The sequence below is a fragment of the Temnothorax curvispinosus genome, unplaced genomic scaffold (assembly GCF_003070985.1).
Source record: "Temnothorax curvispinosus isolate PA1 unplaced genomic scaffold, ASM307098v1 QBEX01001640.1, whole genome shotgun sequence".
Classification (NCBI taxonomy): domain Eukaryota; kingdom Metazoa; phylum Arthropoda; class Insecta; order Hymenoptera; family Formicidae; genus Temnothorax; species Temnothorax curvispinosus.
In genome coordinates, this window is record NW_020211420.1 from 56,917 (window position 1) to 74,643 (window position 17,727).

Genomic DNA, 17,727 nt, shown 5'->3' on the forward strand with positions numbered 1-17,727 from the left:
ATTGCTGTGCTCCCGGTACGATGAAATATATATAGACTTTTAACATGTCGCGTACTATGTGGTCACTGACAGAACATTTGTTTTTTTACTAATATACATTTATAATAAATATATGAAATTAAATATGATTTATATATAATTTTAATGTATATATATAATATTTATATATAAATGCATAAAAAAAATTATGTAAATATATATAAGGTATCATATATATAAACATAAAATTATATATAAAATTTTAATGTATACCAATCGAAATGTTTGATTCCTAAGGGCAATATAAATTTGGATTAAGGATAATTTCGTTACGCTTTTCGAAGAAACTTTATAAGACTCAAATAAAAACTCAAAAGACTTAATTTCACTACGCTCAACTTGTTGAAATGATTCCAAACTGCTATTTAAACAAATATGCAGTAAAATCCGTTCAAGCTAGATCTTGAATACCCAGAAGCTTTTACAATCGAGATCCTAAAATTTGCGAATTTCAGATGTCGAGAGTCTCAAGATCTTTTCGTACATTTCCAATTATCCAAAAATCTCAAATCCCTGTCGTGTCCAGACTGTCTACGTAATCGGCTACCATTCGCGAAAGACTAGTCGTGTTTCGTCAAGGTCGAAATTAACGTATGCTACGTCTACTGGCGTCGATCATACACTCGTGCACGATATAAGTACATCTATATGGGATCTATCGCCTTGCAGAGGATGCATCCTAAAAAATCCTTTTTGGGCGCTCCAATTTTCCGCGAATGACGTTAAAAATTAGAACGAGGTCAAGGTATCCTGCCCGAATTCCGTCCGCGCTTTCATTCCTCGAGTTTCTCTATCGCGCCCCCCCCCCCCCCTCACCCCCTCCGTACCCGCAACATCCGCGGCCGTTCGTATGTTATACGTTATCTATTACTTGACTCCGTGCACGTTCACCATGTGGCAGCGCATGGTGTACTTTCGCGTGAAGACGGTCTGACAGATCGGGCAGACCGTGTCGCCCCTGTGTATACTGCGATGATGAGCTAAGGAATCGCCACGATTGTAGGTTCGGCCGCAGACGTCGCACACCCAACGACCGCTTTCCACCACGTAGTGCAGCTTAGATCTGCGCCTGACCCCGTCGAGAACGAGGCTCATTTGCTGCACAGGTGGCACAGGTGGTGGTAGTAGTAGTTGTTGTTGTTGCGGTTGCGGTTGATGCTTCCCGTAATTGTGCTCTGATTCTGCGCACACAATCCAAAGTGTTTCCCATACACACACGGTCTCATACTTTTTATTGTAATAAGTTCGTCGTGCGCGAAGAGATGCTTTTTCTCCGGTCTTTTTTCTTGTCTTTTTTTTTTTCTGTGCCTCATCAGTTTCGCGGTTTCGGTTGTTTCGGTGTGTTGATTGTTGTTGTTTCTTTCTCGAAGAAAATACGACAATGAGACATATCCGATAAGCACACATCGATAACGATAGATTTTCTCTAAGTCGAGACTCTGATATGCACGATTCAAAATATTAAAGACTGAGAATAATAATATGAACTAAATTAATTTAGCTTTAAAAAAACAACAAAAAAATCATTGATAAAGTTTTGTATAGCGGTTTAAAATATCGTTTAAGAGATAACGAAAGTAAGTAATTGCAATGAATCAAAAGATACTAATATTTAGAACTCTAAGAAACTAAAAGAGAGATCTTAAGGTCTTCGAAAATTTTTTCTATAAGGTATATAAAAGATTAAAAGATTGCAAAATCGCAAAAAAGCAAAAAAATTCTAAACACCATTGAATGAAACATTTACGTTTTATACGGGATGTGTGCTTATATAAATAATATAAGCGGTATTAATGCACGGCTAAATATAAACGTTGAATTTAAATGATTAATTGTTACTTAGTTACGCTGCATCGCACTAAATCGTGCTTCATTTTTTTATAAGATGAGTGAAGGTTTGGTCTCAGGCCGTCAGGAATACATTTGAAAAAATGAGAGGGGACGACCCATCGTGAAAATTTGCAAGTTCATGTATAACGTGTAAAAAATACACTACATTTATCACAAAATAAATTATGGAATACAGCTACGTTCTCAAAACTTGAGAAAATGGATATTATAAGAAGGACCTTCGAGTGTAACAATATTTTGTAGCAAATTAATTTGTCATATTTTAATAATTAATAATAAAATATATTCACTCGATACTGATCTTTCTAAAAATATATATTTCATATAAAGATCTGCTATAATTAATAATTTGTCATACAAGTGTGCATGTGTATATGTGTGTATATGTAGGTATGTGTTTTGACCAAACGATAATTTCTAATAAGTAATAGGAAATCATTAATGTGCAATTTATATTCCTAATTATTATTGTGTTAATTTTAATCGACGGGTCGGCCCTTCATACATCGTACTCGCCAACGCATTCCGTGTCGAGTATGTGTACCGTACATTGATACAATTGTCGGGATTCTGGTGTTAAGAGCTCGTAACCAATGTAAGTAGGTACAGTCCCCATAAGCATATTCAATGAAGCCTCCAGCCAGAAACGAAAAGGAGAATTCTTTGGGAGTGTGCCGAAAAATGTCAAAAAGCTTGCGGATACCGAGACATGCGAAGTTCTATCTCCTGTACATTAACGAAGAGAAACCAACTCTTCGCCGAAATTGTAACTTCATGAAATTCTAACGACAAAACCAGCGTCATCTTAAACAAAACCAGAAGTCTTATCGTTAATTTATTTTTATTCCTAATTCGTCGCTCGCTGCGCGCTATTATTCCAATTTTATCCAATTAATGTATTAAATTGCGCATAGTCTTGCTAGTTGTTGGCCCAAGAAGTACAGTTTCTTTTTTACAATCCTTTTATTAGAAACTCGTATAGCATTACTCGATGGCATCGGAAGTGCTCACTCCCGATAATATACAAAATCGTGTACACAATTTATTAAACATATATAAGTATTGTTACTGAAACGTACAAAAAAACTGCGAAACGCGCGACGCAAGATCATTATAGACACACGTGAGATAATAATATATGACACAGCAACATTCTGGCGAACATATATACACAACATATATCCACTCCAAGCTGTTCTAACGTAAAATACCCGAAGTTCATGCCTCTGAGTCATGAAGATTTTGTAACATTAATAATAAATGAAATAGGACCGCTGTGATGTACAATCAATTAGAGAAAAACGTTATTCTCAGTCAGAACTTTAGAATATTAGAGATATACAGTATAGAAGATCTCCGGAATATAGAACAGAATACGAAATATATAGGATATATTGCGAAAAATTACACCACGGCCAGGATTTGAACCTGGATTACCCTACATTCCGTGTGGGTGTCTAAACTAATTCGAGCATGCGGCATGTGATATTTATCGCAACAACCGGTTAATAATAGAAAGGTCTTTAACGGCGACGTATATAAAAATAATAATAAGTGAAACAGGATATCTCTAATAGGTATATATTTCTAATATTCCAAAGATTTGTGTTAATGTGATTAAATTAATTATGTGACTATTATGCTAGCTTTAGTTGAAACTACGTTTCAAAACCGTAAGTAACGCGTGATTTGCTGAGGCAAAGAATTGTACACAAAATTCACGCGAATAATATCAGGCTTCCAACAGTCAATCCTGACCGAAAATGACGTTTTTCTCTAATTGTTGTTTTGTAACATTGTATTAACCTTTAGAGGACGAAAAGTCTATTTTTAAGCTTCACACTATTTATGCGTTAAAATATCATATATATAAGGGTTTTTTGAGTCGCTGAGTTCTGTGGTTCCGAGAATCTAAGGCAAATAAGTGAGAATGGCCAATGCGTAGTATCTAGTATGTATCAAAAAAAGGTATTCGTCGACGACCAAAGTTTGTGTCGTGAGTGCGATATGCCTCTGTGTACGTTACTTCGAAATATATCATACAAAGCAACATTACTAAATATATGCATAAACATCGTAAATAAAAATTTTTTTCTTACAAATTCTCCTTATAAATTTATTTGCATTTTTAAGCAAATAAATTCAAAATTCAAAATATATTTTTATAACAAGATTTCGCAAAAAATATTTCCATATTTTTCATTCAAAACTGAATATAAATAATAATTTTCTTGAAATTTATAATCATTTACAATCATTTACATGAATTTACAATCATATAAATGTTTTATGCAATTTTTCCCTTTTTGTCAAATCACCATATTTTTAGGCTCCACGGAGATCGCTTATTTTTCGTAGTATAACACTTTATTAACACATGAAAGTTATAAGTAAAAATCATGAAAAGTGATGAAAAAAACCTGCTTGTCCTCTAAAGGTTAAATATGGTCCATCTTTTCATTACACATCTAGAACTAAACATAACTATATGCTGTATCAATATACTATTAATATTACTCTGTTGATATGAGTTAAATATTAAATTTAAGAAATAATTATGTTTAGAATTAAATGTGCAATGACAGAGTACGAACCAAAAATAAAATCGATACTGGCAGAGAACAAAATATTCTTTCATAAATGGTAGTCTTGCAGTGTTATATGTAACTTTAATGCTTCCCTAAATATTAAAAGAATAATGCATTATTATACAATCTTAAACACCCTTAATATTATACTTCTATTTCATGGCACGTCGTTTAAATCAATATAAATTTTTTCGTTCGTAAAGAATGTTTCAAAAGTAATGTAAAATACTTCATCGATACAGAATTAATTTGGCAAGATTTTGTAAGCGTTTATGTCAAAATAGAAAAATAAAAAATTCTAGTTATTTATTTGTAAATAATAAAATATATCTAATCTTCCTCTATTAGAAATTAATATTCAGACTATTGCAAAAAATAAACAGTGTACATTAAGCGATGTAAATATCTGTTAAAATTTCCATTTGTTTCAATACTTATGCACTATATAGTCTTTTTTAAATCTTGGCCTGCTTGCTTAATTTTCGGCTTATTTTTATATTTTCTTTTTTATAAGAGAAGTATCTTTTATAAAGAGTATCTATTTCAGACTGATAGAAAAATAGGTAATACACTGATCCTACCTATATTTGTGTTATCTATTTTTTTTATCAGTCTGAAATAAATCTTTCTTTATGTATAATCGATGAGAACCTTTTTTATTACAATAACAAATTTTGTTCGTTGAAACATCCTAACTTTCGATATTAACATGTTCGCTGCCATGGTAATCATATCATCGAGTAAAATTAAAGTATTCACGCTTGGACATAACAAATATCAGCGTTTTTTGTAAAAAAAAAAAAAATTTATATCTAAACATAAAAATCTAATCATGTATGTATCGAAATAAAGAGTGCGATCTTAAAAATACGTTGGAGCAACTAGAAGAATATTATTCGCTCAATGAGATTTGAGGAATTGAAGGAACTTTTTAATCGGGCGTTTTAATATGATGCACTATGTTGAAGCAACGCAGACAAAAGTGGGGCTTGCCAATGCATTCGTTACAGAACGTTGTTACCTCGACGGGCTTATGATTTTTGAACAACGTGATGTTCTCGCAACATCTCTTACAGGGTTTCTTTACCTGCCTAGCCCGTCCCTTCTTTTTTTGTATCTTATGACGTGATATGTTCCGTGTTACAGGACTTGAAGGTCCATCATGCTCGTCTTCTACATAGTAGGTATCTAGGTAGGATCTAGTAGGTAGACATCTACTCAGGTAGATTACCAAATCTTTTAGAGATTCTACAACAGACATACGAATTTCGTACCATTATACTATATGTATAATAATTTAGAATGTTATATATAATAATTTAGAATAAGTTATAGATTTTCGTACGATTTAACTGGACTACTGTCACTCGGCCCAACATGTTAAGAGAATTTCCATTCGTTGTAACAACTTTTAGCTTACCACATAGCTCATTTCCTTTTTTCTCTTTAAGCACAAGCTTCGTTCATCAAATGCCAATAAAGGGTATACATCTTGCTTGTTCTTTCATTTCCAAATACTAACGTTACACGACGTTGCAATCTAGTTTTACGTAATATCGTCGGCGCGAAATTTGTTTGACAGCGAACATATCAAATACCTTAAACATTAAGAGCTCGTTCTGCTAAAACTTGAAACTATCTGGGGAATAAATCCCCGTTATTTGCACTCTGTTGAAGCTTAGTTATACCTTAGGTCGTTTAACTCTCGTTATATAAGTACTTAAGCCTCTTATAATATATCTGCTAACAAATATACTCGGCTATAAACACCACAAGAAATCTGCCGTTAAAATATCTTCTCGCGACAATAAGCTATTCCGCGTAACGATCAACCTTGCGTGAAAAACCGTCGCGAGCGAGCCGGTGGAGGAGCCCGGAAAAGAAGCCCGGGGGAGAAGGAGAGAGTCTTAAAATGTTATCACTTTCGAAAGTTTGACTGGACGTCGAACACGCTGAACGTGTGCTGACGCTTGTGGATGCGCAGCAAGTGTGCCTTCATGTCGTAACTTCGACTGAAGATGCGCTGGCAAATCGGGCACCTGGTCTGGCCCGTGTGCAAGTCCTTGTGCAGTGTCAACGACATCGGGTGCTTGAAACCCTTCCAACAAATTCTACAGCGAAACAAGAGGCCGGCGTCCGCCGCAGCGTCGGACTGACCGTAATCGTCATCCGGGACGAGCTCGGCGACGCCGCTGGCAGAAACGGCGTCGGCGTCGTCGTCGTCGCCATCCGCGGCACGTTCTACAAAGAAAACAACAAACACACAACGTCACCACGCATTGTTAGCTGACGCAACGACGGCGAATGTAAAAACGGCGCGCGCGTTCTCCCCCGTCCGGCGCCGAATCTCGAGGGCTATAAAATGATAACGCGCGTAAAATCCCCCATCGACAACCATCTCGCGCGTCGTTTTCTCTCTCCCCCTCTCGGAGAAGCTAGATTCTAATACCCATCCCGTGAAAAACTGCATGGCTGATCGTCGGAGAGAAGGATTTCAACGCCATCAACGACTGCTTCAAAGACTTGGAAGCACTTCTTGGCAAGGCTCACGAAGTGACGAGCTGTGGACATCGATTGCTAATCTTTTAAAACTAATTATTTAGAATTACAATTTGTTTTTTAAAGGATGATACTTCTTCCCTCATTTTCTTGTAAGAAATCATATTATTATCGTATATATTAAATAATAAATTTCCAAGTTGTCTACTCGTAAGTAAAATTAAATTAATGCAATTGTCATTAATATAAAAGCCATACATTTGCATCATTACAATATTTAACGGATACTTATTGCAATAAAAAAATATCTTGCGTAATCTGTGAAACTTAATTTTTTCATTTCTACTTTTAAGGAGACAAGATAAAAAAAAATATATGAGATAGAAAATGCTTCCAAATATTTGCAAAGCGACGATATCATGTCTCGTCTCTCTCGTCAGTTCCTGACGCCTTTTTCCTACGTGCGTGACAAGCGCAAGCTAAGTAGAGCAAGCCTAATCAGACCAGACAGAGGAAACAGAAGACACACGACACCATTGAAGAGAGATTCAGAAGCTTGTTAAGCCCCCAGGCGTCCGAAAATATCAGAGAAGGATTCGTTTCTCGTGAATTTAACGTTTCAAAAAACGTTGCTAATATAGTTCTTAAGGAAGGCATAAGGGTACTTAAGGATAATCCTGTAATACTTTTATTGACACGTTGCGCTTCGTGTATCTCGGCTGTATTTCACAAGTCGTAATTATTTTATAAAAAGAGTTATATTGGAAAAAAAGTCCATTGTCTATACGCGTTAATTTTCCAGCACGTAACAAGCTTTTAAATTAAATATTTTCAACTTTAGTATAACTTTAGTCTAACAATAAGAAAAAGAAAATTCTCTAAAAGGATATCTTTTCCATAATTTGCTGTAAATATACAAAACTTCAAATGTTGATAAATATATTATTTTAATGAAAATAAAAATTCATTTCAAATATTTTCTGTAATAATTAGTATAATTTGAATTTTTAAAACAAGACAGAAAAAGAATCATTTCATCGAAAACATTTTAATCCTTTCGTTCTTTCAACAGCGTGTAAACGGTGAAAATGATCGATGTGTGAATGAAATTCTTAATAAAAATCAGTCCACAGTTACTTGGTGCGAAGTTGGCGATAATACTGCAATACCTGATTTGTCTTACAGTTAAATTCGCGATCCTAACACGAAAATCCAAACGATCTTGCTTCGCCAGAATAGACGAACTTAATTCTACTGGGAGATCTTCGGGGCTGTGTGCAGAGCGGATAATGCACCAGATTAATTTGGACGACAGTTACGTTTGTTATATGCCGTACGAGTTGCTTGAAACTATCTTACAAATGTAACGAATTAAATCGTGGTAGCTGCCTTAATCTGTATTAACGAATAGGAAATTGCTTTTCTTTGTACTTAACGTTTTCTTAACAAATCGGTTACATCTAGATCTTCACAGTAATAAGATTCTAGGAAAATCCTAGATATATCCACGTAAATCTGATGTCTGATAAAACTGATGAATACGTTTGTATCGATAAGGCTATATATGTAACAGTCTTACGGAAAAAGAGTCGAAATTAAATTGGCTTTTTTTATTATTAATTTTACTTGACAATCTTTATCAAAGTGCACGTGAAATAAAATGTGCTTTTATTAATCTGTCTTACGTAGCATATTTTTACGTTATTCTTTTATGTATCTAATTCCTTAAATAGACGGACTTTACGCGGAATTGTCAAATAAACGTCAAAATAATTTCGACTGCACTCTTGAGCAATGAGTGAAACGGCAATCTCGTGTAACTTACGGCGCAGCATTATACTGAATATCGTGATTCGTCAAAAATCATACTATCGTTGATCGCAATCATTAGTCGCAATCAACGTAACTATAAATCATATAAGTAATATACATTATTAACAAGCACGGGATGTTTATGAGATGTCAGGTAATCAATATGCACGCAACGTTTTATCTCCGTCTAGATAGCACTCTAATACATAGTATTACAAATACAACCGTCGTAAGTTATAAATACTAGTTTGGCATAAATACGGGGGTGGTTTGATAAGTTTGGCAATATGAGATGGCGTTACAATCCATTTGGTGACGCGTCACTTCTGGCTGAAAACCTGGAGGAGGGGTTCGAAGAGTGGAACTGTCCTGACATCACGTCACCAAATAGATTGTAAGGCCATCTCAAACTTATCAAACCATCCTCGTATCTTGTATGAAATATACGATACACGTTGCCTTGCGCCTAAATGAAATTCTGGGGGAAAAAAGAATGGGAGGTCGAATTTCGCCCCTGCTTATTTCCGCCAGTATCTCACTTAGGAATAAAGATTGACTTCTTGCTGGTGAATTCTTGCTTTAAAGAATATTGTCACGGTTCAAAAAAATCTAACAAAAAAAAAGATACTTGTGACACGGTCATAAATATAGGTTGATCAAAGCTTTCTCTCTCTCTGTCTCTCTCTCTTTCTCTCTTCCTTTCTTCCTCTCTCTCTCTTTCTCTTTCGATGTAATGGGCCTGTATCGAGGCCTGTGTCTCTTTCCGATACCGATCTCCACTCGTAGCCCGTACGATCGGTCCGATCGCGGGGGGGGCGGACGGAACACGTTAGTTTTTTTTCGCTGCCGGCGGGGCGCTAAGACGGGGTTGGTGCTAGGGGGGCGGGATGTGCGGGATCGCACGCATTTTGTGATAGTCGACGAAGCATGGCCAGCGGCATAAACAGGCATTGCAGGGCCAACATTTGAAGCGGGTCTGCCTGAGCTTGCCGCGTGACGTTACCATGCCGCGTTGCTTGCAGTGCACGCACACTTTCCCGTGGCCGTTTGCTTTGCTGAGGCTATGCGGCTGACCAGATACGTACGTAAACCCTCCTGGAGAGAAACACAGTGTTGTGGCCAACAACAAGAACAACAAACACAACGCCTGGTCGGGCTGTGTCGGGTTAGTCAGTTTTTCTTAAGAAGTAATAGGCGCGGTAGGGGCATGCAGGCAACCATTAGTTATATAGTTATACAATTATAAAAAAAATAAATAAATAGAGACCTCTCCGTACATCATCCACCGGGCAACAATATAAACCGTGACGGCACCAGCGGCAACAGCATCAGCAGCAGCACCAACCCCCAGCACCAACCACAACAATCCCACAATCGCAGCAGCGGTAGCCGCTAAAAAGCCGTGTCTACAGAGTGTGTGTGTCTCATCGGCGATCTGATCTACACCGCTACGCGCGAGTTACGAGTGCGCGTTCGGTGGTATCGTCACGTGCTAAGATTTCAATGCGCGGGCTCCCGCATTATTCCAATATCTCTCCCTCGTGTCTTTCCGGAAGAGAACTCGTACGATGCTTCTTTTTTTTTTACGACCCCCAGGGTCGTTTTACGATCTTAAATTTGCTCGGAATAGTTCATCGTGAAGCGATATCAATTCTTCTTCGATTAATACAATAGGACATGCGGAGAAATTAGTCCACGTGGAGAAACGTGGACGCATGAGGATTAGTAGCGCTTCCGGGTCATCTCAGATTTCGTTCCCTTGAATAATCTTTCAATCTTTTCATAGATCTATCATCAAGATTTTTGTACAACGGTGGAAACAATCATAAAATAATTTAGATCGCCTTCTTTTTTGTCGATCGAGAGGTCTATCTAGTTTCATTGTTCGTCACGGAAACTTCCGAAGAAGACTTGCCTTCTCTGTCTATCGGCCATCACGAGAAAACCTTCAACGGTTCGAAAGAAAAATCTCTTTTTCATGCGGTCGATGAACGCTGAAACGAGGAGGCTGATTGCACGTAATTGCTCAGGACGCTCGCGTATCCAACCTTCCGTGCTTCTCGACGGTGAGCTTCGCCGACCTCCTGCTGCGCAATTCGGGAGAGGATCGATACCCCACAAGCGGGATCCGCTTTTCCCGCGAACAAAGAGACGGCGTCGATCGCCATTATCGTAGGTTCATCGTCGTGTGCTCGCCTTGCGATAGGATGAATTACGAGTTTGGCTCACTCCTCTCCAAATGCGAAACGCAAACTTCCGCACAAGCACTCATCGTCCGTTCTCGGTCTCGTGTTCGTTTGATTTTTTTTTCCCCCTCAATTTGGATCGTGACTTCGACAACGCAAATCTCGCGACAGTCGCAGGACTATCGGCGAAACACTCGCGTGTCGACGAAACGTTTTTCAAGAACAATTCAGTATCTTGGAAATAAAGAAATAACAGTGCCTTGGAAGTAGGAAGCAACTGTGTATTCAATCACAGAATCACGCTAGTCCTCCTACTCCCAAGCTACAATTGGCCTAAAATCGTTGTAATCAATTTCGATCTAGAATTTATCCAACGGCGTCTGTTTCTATCTCCTCGCGAGATAAAGATCAGTAAACCCAATGTTACCTTACGACTTAGATATATGGCAGTATATTAGAAATTAGATATTAGAAATTTATCTTCTTTAATCAAGTCACATTAACTGACTAAATATTCAGTATCCAAGATATCGCATTATTCGATTAATAACGGGGTCCGCAGCTTCGTGCTCATATAGATTCACAGTCGAGAATCGGTAAACGAGAAAGACCACGCGACGAATCGACTTCGAGGCGAAACGCAACGGGTCACATCGCGCGGAGACGTTAACGACGTTTACGTGAACGAATAATAACGTTAGCACTTGAAATGAAGGAACAAGCGTTTTGATGTCGTCGTGACTACTAGAAGAACTCGTGCTACTGCTTTAGATCGTTGCTGAGATCTTGTATTACCTACCTGCCGAAACCACCCACTTATTTCTTTCTTTTCTGTCTTTTTTTTTGTCGTTCTTTCTCCGGCCATACATATTTGCAATCAAAGATTTTCGGGTCAAGATACGTTCACAATCCCCACACTCGTGAGCGTCTCGTGCGGAAAATATACCAGATGTCGATAGTCTCTTCCGAAATCCGTCTCGGTTTTTCGATTTATGCATTTCGTTTTCGTTCGATTTTAATTCTAATTTGTCTATGTAATTAACTGACAATGAACATAAAATGTTCCAATAAAGCGAGAAAGTATAATAATTCACGAATATAACTAATTCTGCTTATATATTTACATTAATATATTTATTAATAGAACGTCAAGTGAAATTTTAACATTTATAAGACAAATCAACATCGAGCCATAGGTTTCGTTTTTATCAGTCTCGGTTTTGTAAAATTTATTTTCCATCGGAAGATTTACCTTCTTTTGCGCGAATATGCATTTAACAAGACCATAAGTACAAAATAATCCGAAAACATCTGTTTACTTTGGTACAATTTTGTGTGCAACTGTTGAGACGCAATCTTATCCTGCTATTATGCTTTGAACTTGCATGGATTTCCCGTTTAATCATGTAAAATCTATTGTCACAATATTAATATTTTTAGAGCTCTATTTTCCCAATAGGGTAATATCAAGAATATCAGAGAATATCGGAACTGACGGATTCCAGAGGAGTATCGATTCAATCCTGATCGCTGTATTTCCCATACGCTCCTGCTTACTATATGGAGTTTTGCATCGTACAAGGAGGGAAAGAATTGCTTTTAAATTACCAAATATTAAGGAAAGATTGCACGCGCATGCCACTGTCACCAGAGCACCACCACCACCTGACTACTTCAGAATTAGTTCGTATTTGCACGAATGTATATCTCGCGACAGACTAACGATACATTCTGCAAGTTAATCTCAACATTAATCAATCCTGATCCGGATACAGCGATCGTTATGATCGCCGGAAGCTGATTCGAAAAGCACTCGAACGAAATTCGCAATTATGTGTCCGAGATAATTTTCATAAAATATTATATATGTAATTAATAATTAACTTATTTTCGCACAATTGCGTTAAAATCATCTTGGATTATCTTCAACTAGAGATTACATTATTGTACAATCATAAGTCTATAAATTCAGTTAAAAGTAAATAAATAATTTGGACAAAGCTATTCTCATCGAATAGTAAAGGGGAAAAATTTTTTATCTAAAATATTCATTTAGCGAAACAATTGTATTTAAAAGAATTGGGGCATAATTGTATTTTCATTAAAAAATATATTACTATATATGTATTATTTAAAAAAAATTTTTTTTTTGTTTAAATTATAGCCTATTACATTCGACCATATTGATCAAGTTTTCCAAAATAAGCTTCGCCAAAACTTTCAGAAAATATTAATTCCATAAATTTGACTCGCAGTGTTTTGTTCTAACGTTTAAAAATCGATATCCGGTATTTAAGATTAACGTTACATGCAAATAAACCATAGTGTATATGTAATAGGATTCGCGCCATACACACGAATTAGATATTTTTACGAAGAAGTTGCCTTGAACCAGTATCGAAAGGTATTTCTTATTTTAGTATATACACAGAAATATGCTTACAGTTAGTGCGCATAAGGAATATAGTGGTGGCTTTGATCAAAGTTATTAAAAAAAGGAATGTTGATGATTGTCGGCACACATACAGCACTTGGCAATGCTTACTAGTATCTACAGTTCAACCTACACCCGAGTGCCTGTACCATACATTTACATCCAAAACACCATGCACTCTGTACATTAAAAGGTAAATCTCGATATGATCGGTGGAAATAAAAGTAGTCTTCCCTGTTACAAAGCAGGGAATGTATCACACATATGTTTATCGTTAATGTTGAGAAATTTGCTTACAATAAGATTGTAAACCTGATCCCATTTAATAATGCAAGAGTAATCAGGTCAAAAAGGAAAACAACAATTGACAGTATTTCACAGAGCATTGCAAAAACTAATAAATTTTTAATAGCGTTATATATTACAGGGTAAAAATATGTCATTTTTGTAAAATTGTGAGAAGCGTTATCGATTCTTCATTATCTTTAAATATTTTGTCATGTTAGTGAGAACCAGGTTCACGTAAAAGAAAGATTGTAATTGAGACCCGAGATATCTTCTTGAAATATTCGTCGTTGTAAAGTAATAATACACGTTTCCATTGTAAATCTTACACATCACTGTCTTTGGATTTATATGTATATATTTTTTTGTATATACATATATATATATATACACAAAACCTAATCTCCTCTTCTAATTATCATTTGTGTGCGTGTATAAGTAATGCAAAGCTGCATAGCTACCAAACCATCGTACAGTTTGATGTGAAAAATCAATCAACTAACTACCCCTCAAACTTAAGATCACAATATCACAACAGGAAGGAATCCTGTCTTCCTTCTTATTGCAATGAAAAATAATTGTTACCGAACCTTAATCCATGAAACCAAGTAATTCCCAAGTAATACTGACGCTTCATGTATCAAGGTGCTTATACTATTGTTCTGGTTTTGTACCCACAGTACATGCAATTAATCCATCACCACTGAAGTTAGAGTGCAGTTTCGTGTATCACAGAGCAGTTTATAATTCAAATTAATGCATAAAATTCTCTTATATGTATATTAATGTCCAATATATTAAAATCAGGTATATATATAGATGCACATTTTTAAAAGATTGCTAACTTATAACTAAGTATGTGGATCATGTGGATACAAAACTTTGAAGTTTGTCAGACTGCCATTACTGTCACATACTACTGTATGTTGCTTGTAAATGATTTCATGAATGATAATGAATGATTAAATACCGAATTTAAATAATTTGTCATTCCTATATATTACAATCTGTAATTTGAGATTTAATAATTTGTTTTAAATTATAGCCTTAATTTTCACAAACTTTAAATAAATAATAATTTAAATAAATCTATAATTAACTACAACTATTAATTCATCAAATTTGTTGCAATTCCATGTTGTAATTACATTGTAATGGCAGAACAACAGACTATATCATATAATTTGTATATAATAAAAAGAGAATAGATAATCACTTACCCTGTACCGCATCCTGTGTTGCCCTTTCTCCCGAAGTACTTGGTTTAGATAGTAGGTGTCCTAACAGACAAAACAAAATCATCAGCCTGCGTGAAAACTGACGTTGAAAACTGATTAAAATAAATAAGGTAAAAAATATTTCTGCAAATTCTAAACATTTAAATAACGTACAAAAGATACCTACCAACATCTGACTGATGTTTGCCGTCCAAACCGTCCGATGTCGACTGACTCGAGTAAAATGTCTGACTGATGTCGGGCTTCTGTTCGTGATCAGGCGTGGTCGACGACGTGTCGTCTATGGTGATTTTATTCAGCGTACTGTCACCTATACTCTGATCTTCATAACTACAACTGCTACCATCTTGCTCCAGATATTCCGGCATCTCCAGCTTTAAGTTCGGCATGAGGGGAATTATTTCAACCGGATCGGAGGCCGATCCCGTCTGATTTTCCGACGTTTTCCCATCGCAATCCTTCGCGTTCATCCCTGCCGAATTCTTCTCCGCGTTCACATTCGTACTTTCTCGAATTTTTCTTCTTTTGTTTGGCGGCACTTCGGGTTGCAATTCGACGGCGTGGTATGGCATCGGAGACGATGGGGACTTATTTCTCTTGTTATCCCCCGTGGATTTACCGGAAGTGTTCTGCAGTTGAACTTCAGGCTCGTTGGGAATTTCTAAGTCATCCTAAAAGGTAATATGATATATAAATAAGAGGCATAGTTCAGTGCTGAAGCAGTTGTCAAAGATCCAGGTTCGATTTTTGGATTCGTCACCCTGCATGTGTTCTAGGATTTTTCAGTGGAAAAATATTCCACCGAAATATAAATAAAATACCCGAAACATGAACTCAATCCTAAGCTAACTGGAAATGAGCAAATTGAAGTATTACGTTGTTCCTTGGAAGACAGAAATCTCCAAATAATGTTAACAATAAATGAACTTAAAATAAAACAAATCCAGTTCTCCAGAATGTAGGCTGGGGCAAAGAAACTTACATTCTCTTTCCATTAAAATTATTATAATTATAACAAAATCAGAGACAGACATGGCTCTTCAAACAGCGTGAAATAGTAGTGAATAGATAATAAATGTATATTGATTTGTATAATCCCTTAATCATTTTACGTGTTAGCAACTCACCTCCACTAAACTGTCGTCCTTTCCTGTGCCGTCTGTGAGACCCTGCACCGCCAAGAGCTCTGCCGTTGTGAGAAAACTCGCCAGTTGCTCTTGAACGACATTTACTTCACCTTGGTACATGAAATCGACCAAGGCAGCCAAGTCATCGAATTTTACATTACGGAATATTATGACGGGATGCTGGCACGGATTTTCCTATAACAACAAATAACTGTTACAAAAAGTTGTTCCCACATTTAAATGCACACCTAACGAATCGACCAAAATTGCATTTACCTTAAATAAATCTCTAAAGTATGTACTACATGCTGACAGGAGCATTTTGTGTGCTCTGATCCTTTTGCCTTCGCAGCTCAAAGTGACATCTACGAGATCCTCGTCCGTCCTTAACGTGTCGAAAGCGCAAGTAATGTGTTTCAAATAATTGTTCCATCTAAGAGAGAACTGTTGACTGGAACCCATTCTGCTTTCCTGAAAATAAAAAAAAGGTAGTTTATTAGACTACCTGGACTAACATTCGTAATATATAAAGTAACATAAAATAATATCCCAACTAATTTTTGCAAAAATATGTAAAATTAAATCATTAAATAAGATTAAAGTAAAGATAATCAGCAATACGCGTATCTGTCTTATTTCATTTACAACACAATTATTGTTCATTCTACGATTAATCATTGAAGCAATACATTTATGTGTTGCATCGGAGAACTTTACCTACATACAGAAATGCTTGCAAAAATCATGTGTGTGTATACATACATACTAGAATTATATTCAATTTTCTTTAAAAAAAAAACGTAACACGAGGCACAGATATCGCTACATATGAAGCAAAAAAAAACTCGGAGCGTCAACACACAAATCGGGCAGCAGTAACCGAAAGGTTATCCAGAACCCAGACGCTACCCCGACGAAAATTTACCTTGACTGTTTCCTCGAGGGAAAGTTGCAAAACGAGAGAAATCCCAAGGGGGAAGGGCGGCAGCCACGCGGGGCGAGGAGTATCGGGATGGTCTCGCGAATGTGAGACCGTGTCGCGCGAGCGGATCGAAGCGGAGATGGAGGTGGCGGACGCGAATCGGCCCGCGTTGCCGCGTTTGTCGCGTGGGCAAACACGAGACTAGCCGCGCACTTGACGCGGAAACCTTAAACTGTAAACAGTGCGAACGGCCGCGCTCTCATGACACCCGCCGGAGGCAAACACCGTCGCTGGCGTATACCGCACACTTCGCACACTCGCGTTCCCCGCTTCACCCTTTTCTTTTCTTCGCTTCGTTTTTTTTTCTTCTCTTTCCTCTCCACCGTCGCTCTCGTTCGCTCCCTCTCTCTTTCTCTCACTCGCGACGGTCCCGTGCGATCTCAGCCAGCGTGCCGCGTGTCGTCACGCAAGTGCATCGCGTCCCCGCGACGTGCTGCGCGCTCGGAGATGCCGTTCCGCGACGAATCCGCGTCGTGTTCCTTCACAACAAGCCACACTTCGCAGGCGAGTGACAGCTGGCGGCCATTTTCAGTACGGGGGATACGCGCACGGGATGCGCGAGCAGCGCGAGGAAGCCCGACCGCCCCCCTCCTATCCTACCCGTTCCCCACCGCTGCGTCGCGCGCGATTCGTGCGACGTCACGTGGTCGCGGGCAGGCGCGCGAGACGCGCGCTCATTGGACGAT

The 17,727-nt window shown here is 37.5% G+C and overlaps 1 protein-coding gene across 6 annotated transcripts in view; it reads right to left on the bottom strand.

Annotated features, from left to right (window-relative positions):
* The window catches only part of LOC112467203 (broad-complex core protein-like), a 35,253-nt gene extending 18,085 nt beyond the window's left edge, over nucleotides 1-17,168 (bottom strand). For 3 of the 6 annotated variants that reach the window (XM_025035743.1, XM_025035733.1, XM_025035723.1), the window contains exons 1-5: nucleotides 16,985-17,064; nucleotides 16,336-16,530; nucleotides 16,060-16,254; nucleotides 15,099-15,603; nucleotides 14,915-14,974 (exon numbers count right to left, since the gene is read on the bottom strand). In XM_025035743.1, the coding sequence (XP_024891511.1) occupies nucleotides 14,915-14,974; nucleotides 15,099-15,603; nucleotides 16,060-16,254; nucleotides 16,336-16,521 (946 nt within the window). In that variant the 5' untranslated portion in view covers nucleotides 16,522-16,530; nucleotides 16,985-17,064. Of the gene's footprint in view, nucleotides 1-214; nucleotides 1,221-5,006; nucleotides 5,727-5,750; nucleotides 6,720-14,914; nucleotides 14,975-15,098; nucleotides 15,604-16,059; nucleotides 16,255-16,335; nucleotides 16,531-16,984 lie in introns of those variants that run through there. The other 3 variants (XM_025035715.1, XM_025035705.1, XM_025035749.1) reach the window with 3 other exon arrangements.
* Between the last annotated feature and the right edge of the window lie 559 nt (nucleotides 17,169-17,727).